The 22,807-nt window shown below is 42.7% G+C and overlaps 3 protein-coding genes across 3 annotated transcripts; 1 reads left to right on the top strand and 2 right to left on the bottom strand.

The window, feature by feature from the left end:
• Positions 1-4,096: 4,096 nt before the first annotated feature.
• Positions 4,097-10,430, top strand: LOC133015771 (cytochrome P450 3A27-like). The gene is made up of 14 exons (XM_061083044.1): positions 4,097-4,205; positions 4,304-4,397; positions 4,523-4,575; positions 5,041-5,140; positions 5,869-5,982; positions 6,072-6,160; positions 6,303-6,445; positions 6,540-6,658; positions 6,759-6,834; positions 6,924-7,084; positions 7,179-7,246; positions 7,970-8,128; positions 8,935-9,097; positions 9,998-10,430. Exons 1-14 carry the CDS (start codon positions 4,135-4,137, stop codon positions 10,103-10,105), a joined length of 1,518 nt encoding a protein of 505 aa, XP_060939027.1. The 5' UTR covers positions 4,097-4,134; the 3' UTR covers positions 10,106-10,430.
• Positions 10,231-15,165, bottom strand: gpank1 (G patch domain and ankyrin repeats 1). The gene is made up of 4 exons (XM_061083055.1): positions 14,228-15,165; positions 12,102-12,243; positions 11,930-12,005; positions 10,231-11,334 (listed from the first exon to the last, which is right to left on the bottom strand). Exons 1-4 carry the CDS (start codon positions 14,639-14,641, stop codon positions 10,890-10,892), a joined length of 1,077 nt encoding a protein of 358 aa, XP_060939038.1. The 5' UTR covers positions 14,642-15,165; the 3' UTR covers positions 10,231-10,889.
• An 806-nt stretch (positions 15,166-15,971) lies between these two features.
• Positions 15,972-22,607, bottom strand: LOC133022972 (zinc finger protein 585B-like). The gene is made up of 2 exons (XM_061089887.1): positions 22,392-22,607; positions 15,972-20,500 (listed from the first exon to the last, which is right to left on the bottom strand). The coding sequence occupies exon 2, from the start codon at positions 20,395-20,397 to the stop codon at positions 17,329-17,331; it is 3,069 nt and encodes a 1,022-aa protein (XP_060945870.1). The 5' UTR covers positions 20,398-20,500; positions 22,392-22,607; the 3' UTR covers positions 15,972-17,328.
• Between the last annotated feature and the right edge of the window lie 200 nt (positions 22,608-22,807).

The raw sequence follows: 22,807 nt of genomic DNA, 5'->3' as shown, positions 1-22,807 counted from the left end.
AATGATTTTTTTGTAAACTACATTACTCTTGTAATATCATTACTTTTTCCTTTAAATTACTTTATAAGTCTAACATTATGGTTATGTTTATATTTATAAGTGATCGTGTATAAAAATAAATTTTTACTTTTGTTTCTCTTCAGGAAATGCATATTTGAATATGTTTGAATCAGTGCACAAAGTTCTATGAAGTTTACAAAATAAAATGCACAATGAATAAATCAAACAAAGTAGCCACTGAAATCAGTTATAAGACTGTGATGTGTAGCTATTACTTGTCATTGTGTTGTTGTGGTGCCACAGGTGGGTTGTATTGATAAGTATAAATGAAGATGTTGTGATATCATGAATTCAAATGCTCTTGTTGTGTAGATCGCAGAGAACATGTGTGAGCAGTGGAGCTGGTTTCCCCACCTCAGATTCTTCTTCTTTCCTTTTTTTACATTTTTTTTTTTATCTCTACCCTCTGTTTATAAACATGGAAAGAACAAGATGGTGAAAAAACCCGGATGTAGGATCTTGTGAAGGAGCAGGAGCACATGATGAAGGGACTAAAAGTAGAAAGAGACTGCCCCCTGGAGTGTGCTGCTGGGACAGCAACTGTCTAGAGGGCAGAGGTGTACTCATTGACACAACTTCACTGCTCAATGAATTTCACTGAAGAGTAGAATTGTGCATGAGTCAAATTCACAGTTAATAAAAGTTTTAGAAATTATCCATCGTGAATTTGTTTAGGATGAAAATCAACAAAATCCTTAAACAGGAACAAAACAGACACAACTCTACTACTTATGATAGATAGATAGATAGAGTACTTTATTCATCCCCGAAGGGAAATTAAGTTGTCATAGCAGCCGGTATATTTGAATACAATAAAATACAATACAATACAATAAAATTAAAAATATTGAAATAGAAAGAATAAAAAACAGAAGCACAAGATAAAATACAATAAAATAGGTAGATAAGGTGCAGTGTCAAGATGATGGTAATACTGATGATATGATGGTAATGGTATTGTTAGAATACAATAAAATAGATAGATAAGGTGCATTGGCAAGATGATGGTAAAAGTACTGATGATATGATGGTAATGTTATTGTTAGACAGTATATAAGAATAGTACAGTATATATAGTATATAATATAACATAATATATATTTATATATGATAGTAATTATACCAATATAAAAGCAGTATATGGTAATAATGGCAGCAACAGTATATATAATAGTAATGGCGGTATAATAATAGTAATTATAACATGTACACATGTATAAATATGTGTATATAGACTTACGTAAACAAGAATATACAGAGAGTATGATATGATATATAGTAGAAGTATGAATATGAATATAAGTATTTGACTATACAATAGGTAATATAATATACTAAGAGTCCAAGAATATGTAGACAGAGTGTGCAAAAGACAATATTATTGTATAAAATGATATATAATATCAATATGGTTTATATGAACACATATCACATATGATGTGAAGTAAGTGTATATGGAGTGTTGTACAGGATCCACAGTGCAAGGAGACAGGTTTAGTGCAGTGCTGTGATGGTGGCTCTGACAGAAGTGGATGAGTTGTACAGTCTTATTGCGGTTGGGAGGAACGACTTCCTGTATCGTTCCTTAGAGCAGCGGGGTTGAATGAGTCTGTGGCTGAAGCTGCTCCTTAGCTTGTCCAGGGCTTTGTAGAGGGGGTGAGAGGGATGGTCCATGATTGCCAGCAGTTTTGCCAGCATCCTGTCCTCCACCACCTCCTCCAGGGTGACAAGCTTAGAGCCAACCACAGACTCTGCTTTCCTTATTAGTTTTCTCAGTCTGTTGGCGTCCTTTGCCTTGATGCCCGCACCCCAGGACACCACAGCAAAGAAGATGGTGCTCGCCACAACAGACTGGTAGAACATCTGCAGCATCTTGTTGCAGACGTGGAAGGACCTGAGCCTCCTCAGGAAGTAAAGCCGGCTCAGGCCCTTCTTGTAGACGGCCTGTGTGTTGGTGGACCAGTCCAGTTTATTGTCCAGAGTGACACCCAGGTACTTGTATGCCGACACCACCTCCACATCCGTCCCACCGATGCAGACAGGAGAGGGCAGGGGCTTGTTCCTCCTGAAGTCCACCACCATCTCCCTCGTCTTCGCCACGTTGAGCTGCATGCAGTTCTCCCCACACCACTTCACAAAGCGGTCAACCAGGTCCCTGTACTCAGCCTCCCCCCCGCCCTCAACACACCCCACAATGGCCGTGTCATCAGAGAACTTCTGTAGATGACACGACTCAGTGCAGTGCTGAAAGTCAGCAGTGTATGTGGTGAAGAGGAAGGTGGACAGTACAGTTCCCTGGGGGGCCCCGATGTTACTGATCAGACGATCAGACACACAGTTCTGTAATCTAACAACTGCGGTCTGCCCGTCAGATAGTCATCGACCCAAGTGATGAGGGGAGCACTCACCTGTGTGCCCTCCAGTTTGGCCTTCAGCAGTCTGGGCTGGATGGTGTTGAAGGCGCTGGAGAAGTCGAAGAACATGATCCGGACTGAGGTGTTGGGTCTGTCCAGGGAGGAATAAGCCTTCTGCAGCAGGTAGATGATAGCATCATCAACCCCAACATGGGGCTGATATGTAAACTGCAGGGGGTCTTGTGATGGGAACACCAGCGGCCTGAGGTGTGCCAGGACCAGTCTCTCCATGACCTTCATGATGTGAGAGGTCAGTGCCACCGGCCTGTAGTCCTCCAGTGCAGCAGGACGTCCTTTTTTGGGCACTGGGACCAGGCAGGATGTTTTCCAGAGCACTGGCACTCTCTGAAGTTGTAGGCTCAGGTTGAAGAGGTGCTGGAGAACTCCACAGAGCTGGCTGGAGCATCCCTTCAGCACACGAGGGCTGATGCGATCAGGTCCTGCAGATTTCCTCAGTTTGAGCTTCTCCAGCTCTCTCCTCACCTGGCTGGCTGTGAATTGGAGTCCAGACTGGGGGGTGGGGGGCTGTGGGTGATGTGAGGATGTCCTGGGGGTGGGAGGTGTGGGAAGGTCTGTGGTGAAGGCCAGCGGGGGGGTGGGGGGCAGGGGGTGATGGGGGGAGGTGGGGGGTTGTTGTTCAGAGAAGCAGAGGAGGCAGTGGAGGGTCCGCTGGGGGTGGGGGGGTTGGAGTTGAACCTGTTGAAGAATGTGTTCAGCTCGTTCGCACGTCCCTCATCCCCCGCTGCTCCCCCACCTCTCCTCTGGAAGCCGGTGATCTCCTTCATCCCACTCCAGACGTCCCTGGTGTTATTGTCTTCCAGTTTGTGCTCCAGTTTTCTCCTGAAGTTGTCCTTGCTCTCCCTGATGCTGCGTTTGAGCTCCCTTTGTACACGTTTGAGCTCTGCACTGTCCCGTGATCTAAAGGCCCTCTTCTTCTGGTTCAGAAGGGCCTTCAGGTCGCTGGTTACCCACGGCTTGTTATTTGGGTAACAGCGAACCTCTTTAGCGGGGATGGTGTTGTCAATGCAGAACCCAATGTACTCAGAGACACAGTCAGTCATGCCATCAATGTCCTCACCATGTGGCTCATACAGAGCCTTATTATGAATAAGTCAGTTAAATATAGCAATATTATGATTTTCTTCATTAAATCACAACTTTATTCTCTTATTGTGATTTCTTCTCATTAAATTATGACTTTATTATTGTAATTTGTAGGATTTTTTCATTAAAATACAACTTTATTCTCATAATATTATGACTTTTTCCTAATTAAATTAGGACTTCATATTCATAACACTATGACTTTTAATTAAATTAGATTACAATCAAATAACAAGATTTACATTTTTTTTATAACTTTATTCTTCTAATATTTACACTTTTTCTCATTAAATTATAAATATCTCCTTAATTGTGGCTCATTTCTTGTAATATTACAACCTTATTCTTACTGTGTGGTCCTGAAACTCTGTTATAATTTTTGATGTATCAATGGCAGAAGCTCTTGCTTCCTTGTTCCAGGTTATTTTGCCGAGCAGGAACCGGGAAGGGGTTAAGTTATTGTGTGGCTGAACTACAAGAGTCCGACCTCCTTGAAATGCTGTCAGAGTTCAGTGTAAACGGAAATCACAACAACCTGGACGAGCTGGACAGAGTCATGGGCTTTCTTCCTTTCTTCTCTTTAGAAACATGGATTCTACTGATCACGCTTGTCTGCTTGTTTGTCATGTAAGGATCCGAGACTGGTTCCAATCAAAATGACTTCTGATGTCTGATTAACAATATGTGGCTTTTAAGAAAACTAATTCTTTACACGTTCTGCAAAGGTACGGCTACTCGACTTATGGAGTGTTTGAGAAGATGGGGATCCCTGGTCCCAAACCAAAGCTGATCATGGGCACAGTTGGCCGGTATAACAAAGTACGTAAATCCTTGACTTGTAATTCTCTTATTTAAAATGGTTGGCCTTTTTAGAAATACATTTAATGATCCAGATAAATATGCATGTTAATAATTCATGATCATTATGGCATCTTTGTTATCAGGTTCCCTACTTAGATGATGTCGAGTGTGCTAAGAAGTATGGGAGAGTGTGGGGGTGAGTCTGCAGAGTAACAGCACCACTTCAGAATCTGACACTTCGTAATTTTAGGAAAAATGTAACCTGATTTATATTTACTGAACTAGCTTCTCTGATATCTAACAACAGTCTGTCCCACAACTTTAAAAGTTTACACAATCGGCCTCTCTGATTTTCTTCGGGCTGTTGTTCAACCTTTTATAGATTTATATGATCTCAGTGTTCTAGAGGGAACGCACTAAACTAGAGAGTCAGATACGGAAGTAAAGTGAGTAAAGTTACTTCTCTTTGAAATTATGACTTTATTCTACAAATATTACGACCTTATTCTCAAAATATCCAAATATCTATTTCTTCAATATGGCTCCAATACTCTGTTGTATAACACCAAGCAATCCATCCGTATTTAATGTTTAATGAAACAATGTGTTTGGACCTTTGACCCTTTACACTAATGCCCTGTGTGTCCGTGTGAATGAGCAGAATGTATGAGTTCAAGAGGCCCATGTTGGCTGTGATGGATCCTGACATGTTGAAAACCATCCTGGTGAAGGAGTGCTTCACCTACTTTATCAACCGGAGGGTGAGAACACATTGCACAATATTTATATTAGACTTAAACAAATATCAGTAAGGTCCAAAATACAGATCCTCTGATATCCAGCAGAGAAACAACCCCTGCAGGCCGGACTCATGACAACATGTTTATATACTTGCTTTATATTTTCTTACATCATGATTTTAAATAAAAAAAGCTAAATAATATCTGGGCTTGCTCGTTTTTAGCAGATGTTACTTATTCAGGAGTAAAACTTTTGTTTCATTATATATTTTATTGTTTTAACACATAAGTCTTTATGTAAGTTATGGCAGCAGTAGAATGTGGGATGGACTGGAAATAATAATTAAAAAATCATGCCCATGCTCATGATAATGAAGGAACATGTGATGTGGGGAACACGTTTGTGTTTCAAATTGTTTATGGGCAACAATGGAGCTCTAAGACCTTTGGGACACACGGAAAAAAAGCGTTTGAATTAGACAAAATATAGAATTCGCAACCTTTAATTATCACTGGTGTAATTGACAATTATGGGATGAAGCGCAGAATCATTTCCAACAGCTTAAGCCCATCACTAATTTTGATCCATATGATAGTGGATAATACATTGGAATTGTACTGCAGTACTGTGGTACTGGACGTAATGCTAATGGTAGTGAATCTTGCCACCACTATGGACGGCTTTACCACAAATACATCCAACATTAATCACACATTTATATTCCCACATGATGATTTTGCCCCCTTAGATCTTCCCGTCGACCGGGGAATTGGACGACACTCTTTTCTTTTCCATGGGTGATGACTGGAGACGGATTCGTAACATCCTGTCCCCCACGTTCTCCTCTGGTCGTTTGAAAGAGGTGAGAGTTCCTTATCTTGCTGATGTGTTCTTTCAATTCATATTTGGGTAGATTGAGAGTTTTTAGAGATTCAACCTTTTCTGTTTAAGATGTTTAGCATCGTGAGACATCATTCCCGCAAAATGGGGGACATGCTGCGGCTCAAGGTGGACAATAATGAAGTTATTGAATTAAAGAGGTATGTGGTACCATCCTATATTGTACAGTTTTCAGTGTATGTGTTTATTCTACAACAAGTGAATGAACATAAACGCTGAATAAAAATGTAACACAATCCACTGGTTTCACAAACTAATGATGATATGATGTGTGTGTCTCAGCGTCTTTGCCCCCTACAGTCTGGATGCGATCGCGAGTTGTGCGTTCAGCGTGGACGTGGACTCCATCAACAACCCCTCTAGTCCCATCTTCATCCACAGCTCAAAGCTGTTTAATCCTTCCGTCCTCGTTTTCATAGTCCATGGTTCTTCAATGCTTTTATTAAACTACACTTTTTCTTCATGTTGACAGGTATGTTCTGTGACCACAATCGTATTTGATTTACCCCTTTTTCTCAGGATTCTTCCCCTTCCTTGTTCGTGTCTTGGACTTGTTTGGTTTGTCTATATTCAACAAGACTTCCTCATCTTACTTGAGAGCGGTTGTGGACAAGATCCGAGCAGAGCGCGATGGCCAGGTCGAAACATAGAGATACAATATTCTAGCAGAGCAAACACAAGCTTATATTCTTAAAAATGTAGAGATAGTTGAATAACCGATCTCTTACCTGTTTTCAGGATTCACGAGACATCCTTCAACAGATGATCGACTCTCAGACAGTCAGTGAATCCAGAAGAGAGAAGCAGAATAAGGGTAATCTGACAAATTCCATGACATTTGTCACACATGCACAGAAATGTATGAAACCTGTCAAGCCTTTCTTCTCCGTTCCGGTGGGACAGGTCTCAATGATCATGAGATTGGTTCTCAGGGTTTATTGTTCTTGAATGCTGGTTTGGAGACAAGCAACTCTACTCTCAGCTTCTTGGCCTACAATCTGGCCCAAAATCCCGAGGTCATGAAACATCTGCAGAAGGAGATCGACGAAACGTTCCCAAACAAGGTAGAAATCAAGGGGTCTGGTTTGTGACCCCCCTTCCAAAATCCTGATTGTGTTTCAACTGATTGTTGTAACCCCCCCCCCACCACCACCACAGGGTCAGGTCCAGTATGAAGCTCTGATGCAGATGGAGTACTTAGAGTGTGTGATCAACGAGAGTCTGAGGTGAGGAGCGTTTCTCTGATCTGAACTGATTATATCACATGACAGCGCGCTTATAATAAAATGTTATCTTTTGAGTTTTTATGACAACTGAAGTTACCAAAGGTTCTCTCTCATGTTTGGGAAGGGGGGGTGTGAGGTGAGGGGTATTCAGCTGCAACATGTCACTTCACCCCTAGAGGTCGCTACATTCTATACACTGGACCTGTAACCCCTTATTGCATGAATTAATTTCCAATATATAAAAAAAATATTATTTGTGTTTTTGGCTGTCATACAGATGCTAAATTAAGTGGAGATTGTTGATTTCAATATAGCATATACAATAGATATAAAATTTAGGTATGAGGCAAATTAGCGACATTAGGCATAACTGTGATTTAACAAATTTTCCAGTCTCTGGTATGTAGATTATTATACTGATGCTGCTTTTGCTTGAAATTGAATAACAACATATGTTTCTGTACAATCATTGCTGTTCCATCATCACAGTATTTCAAATACAGCTTAATATCTCAAAATAACTTTGCTGCACAGTACCAAGGGGCTAGTATGTATTTTCCACTCCGACCACTAGATGGAAGCAGAGTACTACCAATACCTTCATGGTATGTGTAGCATTTGCACCATCAGGCATTAGTGGGATAAAAAGACCGGAATGGGGTTTGAGGCAAATTCGCGACATTCGTCTACAAAGGGTTAAAAACATGATCATTTTGTCAACAGGCTCTACCCTCCGGGCGCACGTCTCGAGCGAGAGGCCAAAGAAACGGTCAAGATCAATGGAATCATAATCCCGAAGGGCATGCTAGTGGCGGTCCCGGTCTACGCTCTGCACCGCGACCCCGAGCTGTGGCCCGAGCCCGAGGAGTTCAAACCCGACAGGTGCTTTACATTTGTGATGTGTCCACCAGGATTGAATTGTAAAGATTCTCCATAGCACAGTTAGGAATATTATTACAAAATATGATTACGTTTCACCCAAAACAGCTTTGAATGTTCGGATATGACTTATCGGATCACATGACTTAACATTGTTGTTAACGAGCAAGTAGTTTGCCATTCACACAGGGTACCATTTAGCAGCACTTTTTTCTATGAGGGGCAATTCGGGGTTCAGGTTCTGCCCAAGGACACTTCGGCTTGCAGGTGGGGAAGACTGGAATTGAACTGCCGACCTTCTGGTTGGAGAACGACCGCTTTACTCCTCAGCCACAGCCTATGCTCTGGTGAATGGTTAAGGAGCGGAATTACTAAACTATGCCAACTTAGATTTTGTAAGAAATCATCTATGCTGAAGTCATGTGACATCTGGGAGAATTTGACCATCGTAAATACAGATTTCATACGGTGTGAATATGAAACGTTGTCATTTCCACAAAATTCAGGATAGGACATACGTCAAGAAAGAAGCCACTATATTTATATATGAATCCAGAATAGATTATTTTTTCCCCTTTCGTTAATTTTGCAGGATTGGGCGTTTTGTTAAAAGTTTCCCACGGAAAAATACAGATTTCAACAATATTTAGGGGACTGATATTAACAGTATGAGATTGCACATGGTTTGATTGGCTCAAAGAGAACTTGGCAAAAATATGACCTATTGAAGTTGATGAAATTTCATTGTAATAATTTGTTCATAAATGTTTGACTTCTTTTTCATTTGCTGCTGCCCGCTTGTTTTCTAGATTTAGCAAAGAGAACAAGCAGAACATCAACCCATACTCTTTCCTGCCATTCGGCCTCGGGCCTCGGAACTGCGTGGGCATGCGCTTCGCTAAGATCATAGTTAAAATGGCTTTGGTGGAAATTTTGCAGAACTACAGCTTCACAGTCTGTGAGGAGACAGAGGTGATTATATTCAAGTTTAAAAATATGCCTGGTCATGATCGACAGGATTGTTTTATTCTTGTATAATATGACATCTAACTAGGGTTGCAAAGGGGCAGAAAGTTTCCGGTAACTTTCCGGAAACTTTCCGGAAACTTTCCACGGGAATATTAAGCTCGGGAATTTTGAAAAAAAAGAAACTATGCAAATTAAACACTGAGCAATAAAAACATCATTCAAAACTCTATTTTAAAGATGTATGGAATGCAGCACACGCTTCACGTTGAATTTCAACCCTCCACTGTGCATTCTTCCATCACATGCACAGATAACTCCCAGCATCCTTCACTCTACAGCAGGGCTATTGAGGCCTGCTGTAGAGTGCAGGACTAGTCAGGTAAGTTTCGATGATATTACTCGGGAAAATATATTAGCATGCTGATTGAGGATTGTTCATCTGTTCATCTAGCCTATTTCCATTCATTTATCCATCAATTGTAAAATATGTTTACAGACTATTCCAATTGTTTCTAGTTGTTGCCACGTGCACTATCTCATGTGTGGAGACATTTCACCCCATCCAATGTAGAAGGAAAGGCTGTGTACATTTGCAAATACTGTGCAAAGACCTCTGTTAAGAATTACACAACAATGCAGAAGCATAAAGTCAAGTGCCCAAAGTTTCCTCAGGACTCAAATCAGCCTATGACAAAACAAAATATTTATATTTATGTCTGTATATGACAAGGTAAATACAGTTAGTATAAATTACCCACATTTCCAGTTTATTCCCGTTAATTCCCATGGAAAGTTTCCAACTTTGAATATTCCCAGAATTTTGCAACCCTACATCTAACAAGTGAAGTTTAAATGAAGAGACAGCCAGAAGTTCCTGATGTCGTGAATTTGCCGATTCCACAGATCCCCTTGCAGATGAATCCTGAAGGCCTCACTGGACCATTAAAACCCATTAAACTGAAGCTGGTGCATCGTTCCGACGCCTCCGAACCTGTGGACATGTGCAACTAGGACCAGCAGAGACACGCCCCTCAAGACTGAATTATCCTCTTCATTTGTTGACAATGCTGCACACACACTGTGATCGTTTTCATCAGAAACTTGAAATCTTACGTAAACCAACAATAGTGATCGTGTTGATTTTTGTATCATGTCATTTTATGCGAAATACAGAATACATAAAATAATTTGACATATTTGTAATGATACAAATCTGTAGGTAAAACGTAAAGTCAGAGTAGAACTGGTGATCGACTGATGCCGACTTGTAGAGAAAGAGTGTAAATATAATAACAAAAATCTTCTGACACCAAATAAACGTTCATTTCCCACATCATCAACATTTCATTGTTCTCTGTCATGTTTGTTTGTCTTTGTGGGTAAATGGTAACCTAACCGTCCATACTTATTAATATAAACACAATTAAACATTTGGTGAATGTATAACCTGCAGGCATAACCACACCTGATTGGCCGAGGATCAGCTTAGAGGTAGAGTCAAGGTGTTTGTATTATGCTCCATGTAAACCAACCGATCTAACTTCCGGTAGATTTACAAACATTGTCACAGTAAAAAAACACAAACATCTTGTCTTAAAAAGATGAATCTCAGGTCAAAGATGAAGAAGTCAGAGATAGTGTAGATGCAGCGTGAGCACTCCTCACTCTGATAATGATCTCCAGGATTAAATAACTCCGGTGTATTGAATCGTCCCGTCTGCTTGGTGAAGATGTGTCTCATGTTTTTGAATTACAGATAAATAGGTGGGAGAGGGAAAGTCCCGGTGAGCAGATGTCAAAAATGATGAAAAGCGGCACGGAAATCTTTCTCCCAGTCCTTCTCCCTTTGCTCTTTCCTCCTACTATCTTCCTTCCTCTTCCCTTTTCCTTCCCTCTCCCGTAGATGCTTGAGCGGTGGTTTGATGGCGTCCCGGTCCCTGGCTCTGAAGTGTGTCACTTTAGCTCTTCTCATGTGTCCGTAGCCCAGACCTTCATGGTCCCTCTTCAGCACCGTGGGCACTGGCTGCTGCGGCCCCTCCCCCTCTGGGCCCAGTCCGGACCCTGGTTTCCAGCCACTGCGGAGCATCATCTTGTAGCTGTTGCTGGAGGCGGGGAGACAGTAGAGTGGGGTGGGGGGGGGATGCCGCACACTGAACTGGTGCAGAGTGGAGGAGAGATGGGACGACAGGCTGCTGGTGTACTGGTTACCACACACGTCACACCACTGAGCCTGAAAGGAACTGGGGACAAACACATGTCATTCAACAGGTGTAAGTGTCACTCAGAACAATATTTGAAATGCACTTAAACATTGTTTTCAGTTGTCGGTCCCTTTGTTCATAGTGGCCATAAAATATCCTTTCCTGATAGTGATGAGGGACAAAAGCCTCTGGTCTCCTTCTGATATTATTTTTGTTGACAATTTGAACTTGAATGCTGCTGACAACTTCCTTTAGCCAACATTCTGAAGCACATTTGAACTTTATAACACTTGTACTTCTAAGTTGAAGCCCTGCTGTAGTTACACAGAGAGGTTATGTTTTCACTCCAGTACAAACTACAGGACACATCACCATGAAACTGGATGGAAAGATGCTGTGGGGGTCCAAGAATACACACATTTTATTTAGAAGAGAAACCAGAACAGGGGGTGGGATCCAGGATTTGTTTTTATACTTTCTTTATCAATGGATGATGTCGTTTGTGGTGCTGCTGGATTTAAATCTCTAGAGAGTGGAACAAGTTTAGTCTAAATTAAGATAAATCTTTGTCTTTCTGATATTATCATTATTTTTAACTTGGTTTAATACAATATAAAGCTTTGAGTGTGCTGACCTGCCATCCACTCCTGTGTCTTCCTGAGCACTTCTCCCGTAGCTCTCCAGCTCCTCCCACACGCCACGGTGGCCCGCTGAGGAAAAAACGTGAAGTCATGGATGAGATCAATTTCACAGTGAATTCAAACATTATGGTTATATATTAAGTTATACGAGCTGCATGGTTGTACCTTCCAGCGCCAGGTCTTTGGCATCCCTTCCCTCGGTGTCGACCACTCCCACCCAGGCGGCCCCCTGTGTCAGCAGCAGCTTCACCGCGGCTCTCTGTCCAGACCAGCTCGCACACATCATCGCCGTCCAGTAGTACGAGTCCTGGAGAACACAAACATACGAGGTTAACACAAATTGAACACATGTCACATACTTCGTTACCTTACTTAAGTAGAAATTTTGGGTATCTATATATATATATATATATATATATATATATATATATATATATATATATATATATATATATATATATATATATACTTTCTACTCCTTACATTTTAAAAATAGCCTCGTTACTCCTATTTCATTTTTTCATTCCAGTTTGTCATCGTTAAAAAACACACACAATATGGAATGAGGCGTGCGCCACCGTCCTCGCTGCATCTTTTTCAACCTAACATTTTAATATAACATTATAGTCATAATGGCCTTTAGACAAATGTTTTTTTTTGGAGGAGGTGGGGTAGTGCACTATAGGCCCCTGAGATGCGGCTTAAGAGTTTGTCCTTAATGGGAAAAAAATTCCCCTTACATTACTTTTACTTTTATACTTTAAGCAGTTTTGAAACCAGTACTTTTACACTTTTACTTAAGTAAAAAGCTTTAGTTGATACTTCAACTTCTACAGAAGTCCTTTTAAACCCTAGTATCTAAACTTCTACTTGAGTAATGAATGTGAATACTTTGACACCTCTGATGACAAGTAATGAAGTACAAATACTTCGAAGTACAAATACTTCGAAGTACAAATACTTTGTTACCTTACTAGAAAATTTGGGTATCTATACTTTACTGGAGTATTTATTGTTCAGACGACTTGTTACTTCTATTCCTTACATTTTCACACAAATATATACTTTCTACTCCTTACATTTAAAAAATAGCCTTGTTACTCCTATTTCATTTTGGCTTGTTTTCATTCCAGTTTGTCATCGTTCAAAAACACACACAATGTGGAATGCGGCGTGCGCCACCGCTATACACTACTCTTTAATTCATTATTGGATTTTGCGTATACAAATGCGATAAATCGTGATTAATCAGGGAAATCATGCGATTAATCGTGATTAAAACTTTTAATCGTTGCCTAGCCCTAATTTTAATATAACATTATACTCATAATGGCCTGTAGAAACATTTTTTTTTTTTGGAGGAGGTGGGGTAGTGCACTATGGGCCCCTGAGACGCGGCTTAAGAGTTTGTCCTTAATGGAAAAAAATTCCCCTTACATTACTTTTACACTCAAAGTAGTTTTGAAACCAGTACTTTTACACTTTTACTTAAGTAAAAAGCTTGAGTTGATACTTTAACTTCTACAGAAGTCCTTTTAAACCCTAGTATCTATCAATATGTGTTAATATAAACCATATTGATATTATATATAATTTTATACAATAATATTGTCTTTTGCACGCTCTGTCTACATATTCTTACACTCACAGTATATTATATTATCTATTGTATAGTCAAATACTTATATTTATACCTCTACTATATATCATATCATATTACATCATACTCTTTGAATATTCTTGTATATAAACATATTTATACATGTGTACATGTTATTATTATTATATTTACTATTATTATTATATTATACTGTTGCTGCCATTATTACTATATACTGCTATTATATTGGTATAATTACTCTCATATATAAATATATTTTATGTTTTTATTATATACTATATATACTGTACTATTTTTATATACTGTCTAACAATAAGATTACCTTCATATCATCAGTACTATTACCATCATCTTGCCACTGCACCTTATCTACCTATTTATCTTGTGTTTCTGTTTTTATTCTTTCTACCTCAAATTTTTTTATTTTATTCTAATGTATTGTATTTTATTGTATTCAAATATACCGGCTGCTATGACGACTTAATTTCCCTTCGGGGATGAATAAAGTTATCAATCTATCTATCTATCTATCTATCTATCTATCTATCTATCTATCTATCTATCTATCTATCTATCTATCTATCTATCTATCTATCTAAACTTCTACTTGAGTAATGAATGTGTGAATACTTTTGACACTTGACAAGACACCGAGCTGCGAGTACCACACCTGGAAGTTGATGTCCACCCCCCGGGCCAGCAGGTCTCTGAGGGCGGGGACGTCCCCCTCGTTGGCACAGCGCAGGAACCGGAGGCCCAGCAGCTCCGTGGATCCCCCCGAGCTGCTGCTGCCCGATGGCGTCTCTCTCCTCTGGGGGTCTCCACTTCCTCTCCCAGTCCCTCTTCCCACTCTTGAACTGGTTTGGTCCTGAAGCGTCTCCGCAGCCCGGACTCTCCTCACGGCTCTTCTGTTGGACTCTCTGGTTTTCCTGCTGACACTCGCACCATCTTTCGTTAGGTTCTCGTAGAACTGCCTGGCCTCTTGCCCGCTGATGGCACTGATCGGTTTAGAGCTGGACTGACCCATCGTCTCAGCGCAGAAGAAATCCTGCTCACTGGCAGGAGTAAAGCCGAAAGCAGCCATGAGGAGAGGTCGTAGTTTCACCGATGTTTCGATGAAATTCAGTCCCAGTGACCACGTCCCTTTTCAGATGAGGACTCTGCTCTTGCTAAGGCAGCAAACAATGTGAAATGTCAGATTTGAGAAGGCTGGTGAAACGTCCAGTGACGTCCAACATGTCAGAAGCCACAAGTATCAGGTTTAGCAAATACTTATCTACTTAGCCAGGTAGCTAGCGGGTTAATATATGAATCCTGATATAATTTCCCTATGTATTATATATTTAAACACCATTTAACCCACATACTGTTTAGCTAACACTTAGCATTCAGCTAGCCTCGGTTAGCTTTAGCGTTAGCTTCGTATACATTCAGGCACAATAGCTCGTTTGAGTTGAACTAAATGTTTCAGTTCGTCATCATCACCAAAGACGCTTCAGACGAGGATCCTGATAAAGATTAAAAACTGAGAGAAATCCGATTAATGTCGTAAATAACGTGTTGGTTGTTCCAGGCTAATGTTGCCCTGTCTTCCTCGGTTTGTAAACAGGAAACTACGTCACGGATATGTGAGTGTGAGTAAAGCTGAGTGCTGCCCCCTGTCGGACTGGCGGTCATCTCCCTCTGTTCAACTTGTGCTTTATAAATAAATCAAAGGTTTTGACCTATAACCAAAGGTACATTTGACTGATTGACATTAATTATGAAATGATTACAACTTAACAATATATTCAGTCAAATAATAAAACATAAAATCAGTGTAAAGCGACCTGATGATCAGAATATATTAATTTTGTTGTCATACATGTGATGCAGCTGTTAGTATCAATACTGTATTTTTAAAATCTGTTTGTTTTTAAATATGTTCCAATAATTAAACAGAAACCAAACCATTTATCACATAAAATCAGTTTATAGACGTGGAAAAGTTCTGTATGTCATGAGATTTTTGGATTTCGCTCATCTTTTTTATTTTTGGTGTTTATCTCTTATGTTTAAGGCCGAGAAAAATATGAATGGGTTTGTAAATTAGAATAAATGTGTAAATACTTATGAACACATTCTGTATTAACCAAAGTCGTTGCAACTGTACAGACTAAATGCAGATATAGCTTCCGATTGTTTTTTTAATTTTGTCGCCATTTAATTTAGGATAATATGATGCAGTTAGTGGATTCCTATTCATAAAATAGATCATAAAATAATCTTTCTGTTATTAGTTTCACATGTTTTAATATTATTAATTCTCATTGACTTTACCTTTGAATCAAAACTTGTTTTACCTTTTGCAAAGATTGTTAAAAAAAAACCCTCTTACATGTACTAGTGGAATAATAGTTTTATTATTATGGCACTTTTCTAAACAGGGATAATAATGCTTGGTTACACAGGAGCCTGAAAAACAAAACATATAAAAAAAGGAAATAAACATGACAGCATAACAGCACATACAGAGGCGAAGAATGTACTGAGATCTCTTAAGTCTTGTTAATGTTTGCACTTTGCTGCCCTTCAGCTGGAAAACAGCAGATTCAGCTGCTTTTTGCAGGAAGAAGCAAGTAGAGTCAGTTTTTTATTGTTTTTAGTGTCATTTGTGTCCATCTGAGCGACTGATCGAATCCAGATTGAATCCACGAGGGACAGTGAGAAGTGTGCGAGAGAGTAAATAAGTTAATGATGCTTAAATGAGAAAAAGGCTGAATGCACCCGGCTGAGCAGAGTGAGCGAGAACAACACGGAGCAAACCATCATGCAGAGCTTTTGTATTTAAACAGTGATGTAGTGACACTGAGGAGAGTCCAGGCTTGAAGTTCAGAAACACAAATCTGCAGAGACAATCTGTTTGCATGGCAACAACCAACGCTGGATCTGCTCAGAGAAGTCGTTTGACACCAGCTCAGCAAAAACCTTTGCCAAGGTTATGTTTGTTTATGAGCAGAACTACAAGAAAACAACTGAACAGATTTCCTAGAGGCTCAGTGGGCGAAATAAGTATTTTTCCACTTTCTTGAATATTTAAATTTGGAGCATTTTTAAGACATTTTCACTGTTTTCCCAGAGAACAGTTCACTGACTTTGATGGAAAAACAATCTGGCATTATCTGTATGTGGGTGACTGGGACTGCTGGTATGAGCTTGACTAAGTGCTGCTCTTGTTTCACATTGTTTTGCCCACGTGTGCATTAAAAGGTCCAGTGTGTAACATTTAGGTGAAAGTAATCTATTGACAGAAATTTGAATAAAATGTGTTTCACATAATTGTACAAATTGTTGTTTTCTTTATCCTAGAAAGGGCCCTTTTATATTTAAATACTTTATATTTACATCAGGTACGGGTCTTCTTTACGGACGCTGCCCAGACTGGACAACTGAAGGCCACCACAGGTTCTCTCTCATGTTTGGAAGGAGAGGGTGAAGTGAGGGGTATTCGGCTGCTACATGCAAATTCACCACTAGATGTCACCAAATTCTACACACTGAACCTTCAGGTGAAAGTGCACCAACAAAATAATTGAAATGAAACGGACAAAATACCCCAAATCAATCAGAAAAAAGCATCAGTTATGACAATCTAGTGTTGAGCTTTTCACATATTTTGGTTTCTTTTACTTTCTCTGAATTGACTCGTAATGACACACACACACAAACATGCAGAACCACAGGTCCAATCATTCAAAACTGAAGCTTCACTTGAGCATTGTCGGATTCTAACTAGTGATATTTACTGATGTGTCTGTTTCTGTCTCCGGTCTGTGTGAATGTCTGTCCACAGTGGGGACAGGAGTACGGCCGCTCCCCCGTGTGTGTCCTCATGTGAACGTTCAGTTTGTCTTTGCTGATAAAGCGCTTGTTGCAGCAGGTGCACGAGTAGGGTTTGTCCCCCGTGTGGTAACGCTGGTGCATCTTCAGCTCCGTCATGCGTCCGTACGTCCGGCCGCACTCGGGACACTCGTAGATAGGCCGCACCTCCATGTGCTGCCTGCTGTGCAGCCGCAGCCCGCTGGACGACCTGAAGCTCTTGACGCACTGCGAGCACTTGAAGGGTTTCTCCCCCGTGTGGATGGTGACGTGCAGCTTGAGGCTGGCGGCGGACGGGAAGCCGTTGCCGCAGATGGAGCAGAGGTGAGGTCTCTCCCCCGTGTGGATGCTCAGGTGCTTCTCCAGCTTCTTCTTGTTCAGGAAGGTTTTGCCGCAGACGGGACAGTTGGAGGGCAGCTCTCCCTCGTGCTCGCTCATGTGTTCCGTCAGCGCCACCAGCGTGGGGAAGGCGGAGTCACACCGAGTGCAGGAGAAGGGCCTCTCCTTTTTGTATTTCCTGTGTTTGAGACGGTGCTGCTCCAGATCTTCCTCCACCTCGAAGGTCTCGATGCAGCAGACGCACTGGTGCGGCCGCTCCTCGCTGTGAGTCCTCAGGTGATACTTCAGAGCCGTGACCTGTAGAAAGACGCTGTCGCAGTGCGGACATTTACATTCCCGCCGCTCGTGGACCAGCAAGTGTCTTTTGTAGTGAGACAGCTTGATGAAACGCTTTCGGCACATGGAACAATAATACTGCTCGTTCTGGTGAACCTGCTCGTGCTTCTTCAGCGCGTACTCCACCTTGAACTTCTTCCCGCAGGTGCTGCAGGCGTACGTCTTGTCGTGAACCTCCATGTGCGTCTCCAGCTCCTCGGGACTGGTGAAGGTCTGGTCACATTTCGGACAGGTCCCGTTGTTCTCCTTCACGTGAACCTCCAGGTGTTTGTTCAAGTCTTCTGGAAAGGCAAACTTCTTGTGGCAGTCGGGGCAGGTGAAGCTCTCGCTGGTGGCCGCCTTGCGATGGGTCTTGATGTGACGTTTCAAATGATACAACCGGCGAAACACTTTGCCGCAATCGCCGCAGATGAGGCTGCGAGGATTGGTGTGGACCTTCTTGTGCAACTTGAGGTGACTCACAAGCGCCGCTTTCTCCTTGAACTGTGTGTCGCAGGCCAGACACTTCAGACCATCTCCTGCGTGAGTCTTCTTGTGGGTCTTCAGCTCCAGCCAGCTGCTGGAACCTTTCCCACATTTAGAGCAGATGTATTTGCCCGAGCCGTGCTGGTTCCTCACGTGTCGGGTCATGTGGTACGACTGGCTGAAGGTCAGAGAGCAGATGGGACAGGTGAACGGTTTCTCCTTCGTGTGCGTCCTCATGTGTCTGGCGAGTTTGTTCGGACCCCTGAAGCGCCGGCCGTCACAGATGGGACAAAAATGTCCTTTTGGTTTCGCCTTCGAAGCGACTTTGTCTTTCTTACCGGCTCCGTCTTGACATATAGCGACAGAGTCTTCCTCCATCTTGATATTAACGTTACATCCTTTATCCAAAGTCTCAACACAACTCGAGTCTGAATCGTTGTCAGCAGCCTCATCAATGCTGTCATTGCTGTCGTTGTTCGGACTCGAGTCCACCGTTACTTGGTTAATCGTGTCATCACTTTGCTGTGAAATCTCTTCCTGGGTTTTGCCGTGTGACAGCATGTGGCTGCGGAGCGTGTCGTGGTTCGTGAACGTTTCACCGCACTCGGGACACGCCAGCGTTTGGCTGTGCGCCCTCTTGTGACTCTTCAACTCGGCAAAGCTTCCTAAACTTTCCCCGCAGGTGGAGCAGACGTGCTGCCCGGCGCCGTGCTGGTTCCGCAGGTGTCGGGTCATGTGGTAGGACTGGCTGAAGGTCAGGGAGCAGACCGGGCAGCTGAAGGGTTTCTCCTTGGTGTGCGTCCTCATGTGTCGGCCCAGCTTGTTGGCGTCTCTGAAGCGCCGGCCGGTGCAGAACGGGCAGTACGGCCCTTTGAGTTTGTCTGTGGAATCTACAAAGTCATCATTATCTTCTTCATCATTATCATCATCGTCGTCGTCGCAGGCTTCCTCCTTCACCATCTGTGACGATGACGAGGCTTCAATATCATCTTCATCGCCGGGTTCATCACAAGCAGGAGTCGTCTCGGCAGAACTTTTGCACTTATCGTTATAATAAAGTTGATCGTTGCCGTAACAGAAGTTGTCTTTGCGTCTCGAGGGTTTTTTGGAGGTTTTCATCACGTGTGGTTTTGCCGGAGTTCTTTTCTCGCCTTTCCTCGGTCGTCCCCTTTTGGCTTTTATCTGAACGGGGACGTCTAGATCGTCTTCGATAGCCACGCTGACCTCGTTAAAACCAAACGCCTCCGATTCGCTCAAAGCGGATTCCACCTCTTTGCCGATGAGCAACGCTTCGGCCAAGGTCAGCGTGTCCTCCACCAGGAGGAGCCTCTCTCTGAGCTGAGGGTAGCTGGTTTTTGCCATCAGCTGATCCAGGATACGTTTTTCTTGCAGGTCCCCGAAGTCACAGCGCCACAGCAGCTCCTGTAGCGCCGACACAAACTGATCCGTGGTCTCTCCGGGCATCTGGGCTCGGTGGTGGAACTCGAGTCGGTACATCTGAGCGGTCGGATCGGCGGTGAAGAAGCCCGTCAGCACGGAGATGACCTCGGCGTACGTGGCGTCGCCCGGGACCAGCGAGGCGAAGACGTGCTGCCCCTCCGGACCGAGGCAGTTCTGTAACAGATCGCACTTACTGGAGTCCACCAGCTGGTGCTCGCCGAGCGCCTCCAGGTAGCGGGTGAAAGATTTAAGCCACTTGTGCCAAAACATGGTGGGCTGCCCGGGGGCCGGTAGGAAAGGCGGCGGGGGGGACAGGATGATCAGCAGCGGCTCTGGAAGCGGCTCCGAGCTGACTTCCTGTTTGGTCGCCTCCTCTCCAGCCTCGACCATCGTATCGCCCATTGTTAGTTTCTGTTTTCTGTGATTTCTTCTTCGACTTGTTACTGAAGTGAAACTCCTGCGTAAGCTCCGCCTCCGGACGGGTCATCACACTCAGGCTCAGGAGCTGGGGGGGGGGAAACACAAACATGGGTTTCAGGATCACTTCTGTGAGGAGTTTATTCCAGTTGCAACAACAACATTTTCACATTTTACTTTTAATACGCATCACTGTTGCTATGGTTACGTCTGTCCTCACGTGCTGCATTAGAGATCACGACAACAAACTAACGTGTGGTCACAAAGAAACACACACGAAAAACTACACACAACGGAAAAGTGTGTTTATGTTTTAAACCAGGACATTTTGTTTTCAGCTGTAACAGAAAAACTGATTCATCTGACACAACACACAGGATGAAGAGGAGGAGGAGGAGGAGGAGGAGGAGGAGGAGGAGGAGGAGGAGGAGGAGGAGGAGGAGGAGGAGGAGGAGGAAAGGGAGAGGGAAGAGGAGGAAAGGGAGAGGAAGAGGAGAAGAGGAGGAAGAAAGGGAGAAGAAGAGAGGAGAGGAAGACATCAAGAAGAGAAGGAGGAAAGGGAGAAGAAGAGAGGAGAGGAAGACAACAAGAAGAGGAGGAGATAAGGGTAAAGAAGAGAGGAGAGCAAGAAGACACGAAGAGGATAAGAAGATGAGAAGAAGAGAGAGGGAGGAAAACACAAACATGGGTTTCAGGATCACTTCTGTGAGGAGTTTATTCCAGTTGCAACAACAACATATTTACATTTTACTTTTAATACGCATCACTGTTGCTATGGTTACGTCTGTCCTCACGTGCTGCATTAGAGATCACGACAACAAACTAACGTGTGGTCACAAAGAAACACACACGAAAAACTACACACAACGGAAAAGTGTTAAACCAGAGACATTTAGTTTTCAGCTGTTACAGAAAAACTGGTTCATCTGACACAACACACAGGAGGAAGAGGAGGAGGAGGAAGAGGAGGAAGGAAAAAGACAAGAGGAGCTGGAGAGGGAGAAGAAGAGAGGAGAGGAAGACAACAAGAAGAGTAGGAGGAAAGGGAGAAGAAGAGGAGAGGAAGACAACAAGAAGAGGAAGAGGAGAGGGTAAGAGGAGGAGGAAGACAAGAAGAGGAGGAGGAAATGTAGAGAGGAGAGAAGAAGATGAGAAGTAGAGAGAGGAAGGAAGAAGAGGAGGAGGAAGACAAGAAGAGGAGGAGGAGAGGGTAAGAAGAGGAGGAGGAAGACGAAAAGAAGAGGAGGAGGAAGAGGAGAAGAAGAGATGAGGAGAAGAGGAGGAGGAATAGGAGAAGAAGAGGAAGAGGAAAAAGACACAAAGACGAGAGGAAGATGAGAAGAAGAGAGAGGGAGGAAGAAGAGGAGGAGGAAGACAAGAAGAGGAGGAGAGGGTAAGAAGAGGAGGAAGACAAGGGGAGGAGGAGAGGAGGAAGACAAGAAGAGGAGGAGGAAATGTAGAGAGGATAAGAAGATGAGAAGAAGAGAGAGGAAGGAAGAAGAGGAGGAGGAAGACAAGAAGAGGAGGAGGAGAGGGTAAGAAGAGGAGGAGGAAGACGAAAAGAAGAGGAGGAGGAAGAGGAGAAGAAGAGATGAGGAGAAGAGGAGGAGGAATAGGAGAAGAAGAGGAAGAGGAAAAAGACACAAAGACGAGAGGAAGATGAGAAGAAAGAGAGAGGGAGGAAGGAAGAGGAGGAGGAAGACAAGAAGAGGAAGGAGAGGGTAAGAAGAGGAGGAAGACTGATGAAAAAGTCAGAAATCTTAATCAATGGTTCCAAAAAAGGCTTATCTCCCTGTTTCCAGCGCTTTTCTGACACTTGGGCTGACATGTGATGAAATAAGTCAGAAATCTAACAATGCTTCCAAAAAAAAGGCGGAGAGGAGAAGAAGAGGAGGAAAATATGAGGAGGAGGAAGTGCTGAAGAAGAGAGGAAGAGGAGAAGAAGATAATGATAAAGAAGAGGAGGAGGAAGAACTCACCGAACCAAACCGGATCTGAAGTCCCGACCTGTGCGCATGGATACCGGGGCAGACAGCGGTGACGCGACCGCTTCGACTCTGCGGAGCTTCAGTCGTTTATCTCAGAGGAAATAGTTCGTTGCTGTGATGCGGTTTTACTGATCGATTGTTGTTATTAAATCAACACAAACGTCTGGGCTGCAAAACTCGACGTGAAAAACACATCCGCCATGATTACTGTCGCTCTACCGGACACAACATCCCACCCCTGCGACCCACAGCGCCCCCTGTCGACTGGGAGTCCCACCATAATGCATAAAATGTAATAAGCTGAGAAAATACATATTTATTATTGTTAATATTGGGTAGAAATAATATAATTTACAGGAACTAACCCGTCTGAGACTGCAACATAACTTTCCTGACGTTATAAACAT

This window comes from Limanda limanda, chromosome 2 (assembly GCF_963576545.1).
Source record: "Limanda limanda chromosome 2, fLimLim1.1, whole genome shotgun sequence".
Taxonomy (NCBI): Eukaryota; Metazoa; Chordata; class Actinopteri; order Pleuronectiformes; family Pleuronectidae; genus Limanda; species Limanda limanda.
The sequence above is the reverse complement of the archived record's forward strand: the minus strand, read 5'-3'. Positions and strand labels throughout refer to the sequence as shown.

Coding starts and splice junctions, on each gene's coding strand:
- LOC133015771 (XM_061083044.1), top strand. CDS start 4,135: ATGGGCTTTCTTCCTTTCTTCTCTTTAGAAACATGGATTCTACTGATC. Junction 4,206..4,303: donor CTTGTCTGCTTGTTTGTCAT/GTAAGGATCCGA, acceptor CGTTCTGCAAAG/GTACGGCTACTCGACTTATG. Junction 5,983..6,071: donor CCTCTGGTCGTTTGAAAGAG/GTGAGAGTTCCT, acceptor TTTCTGTTTAAG/ATGTTTAGCATCGTGAGACA.
- gpank1 (XM_061083055.1), bottom strand. CDS start 14,641: ATGGCTGCTTTCGGCTTTACTCCTGCCAGTGAGCAGGATTTCTTCTGC. Junction 12,244..14,227: donor GGGTGGACATCAACTTCCAG/GTGTGGTACTCG, acceptor TGTGTTCTCCAG/GACTCGTACTACTGGACGGC. Junction 12,006..12,101: donor CAAAGACCTGGCGCTGGAAG/GTACAACCATGC, acceptor TTTTTTCCTCAG/CGGGCCACCGTGGCGTGTGG.
- LOC133022972 (XM_061089887.1), bottom strand. CDS start 20,397: ATGGGCGATACGATGGTCGAGGCTGGAGAGGAGGCGACCAAACAGGAA.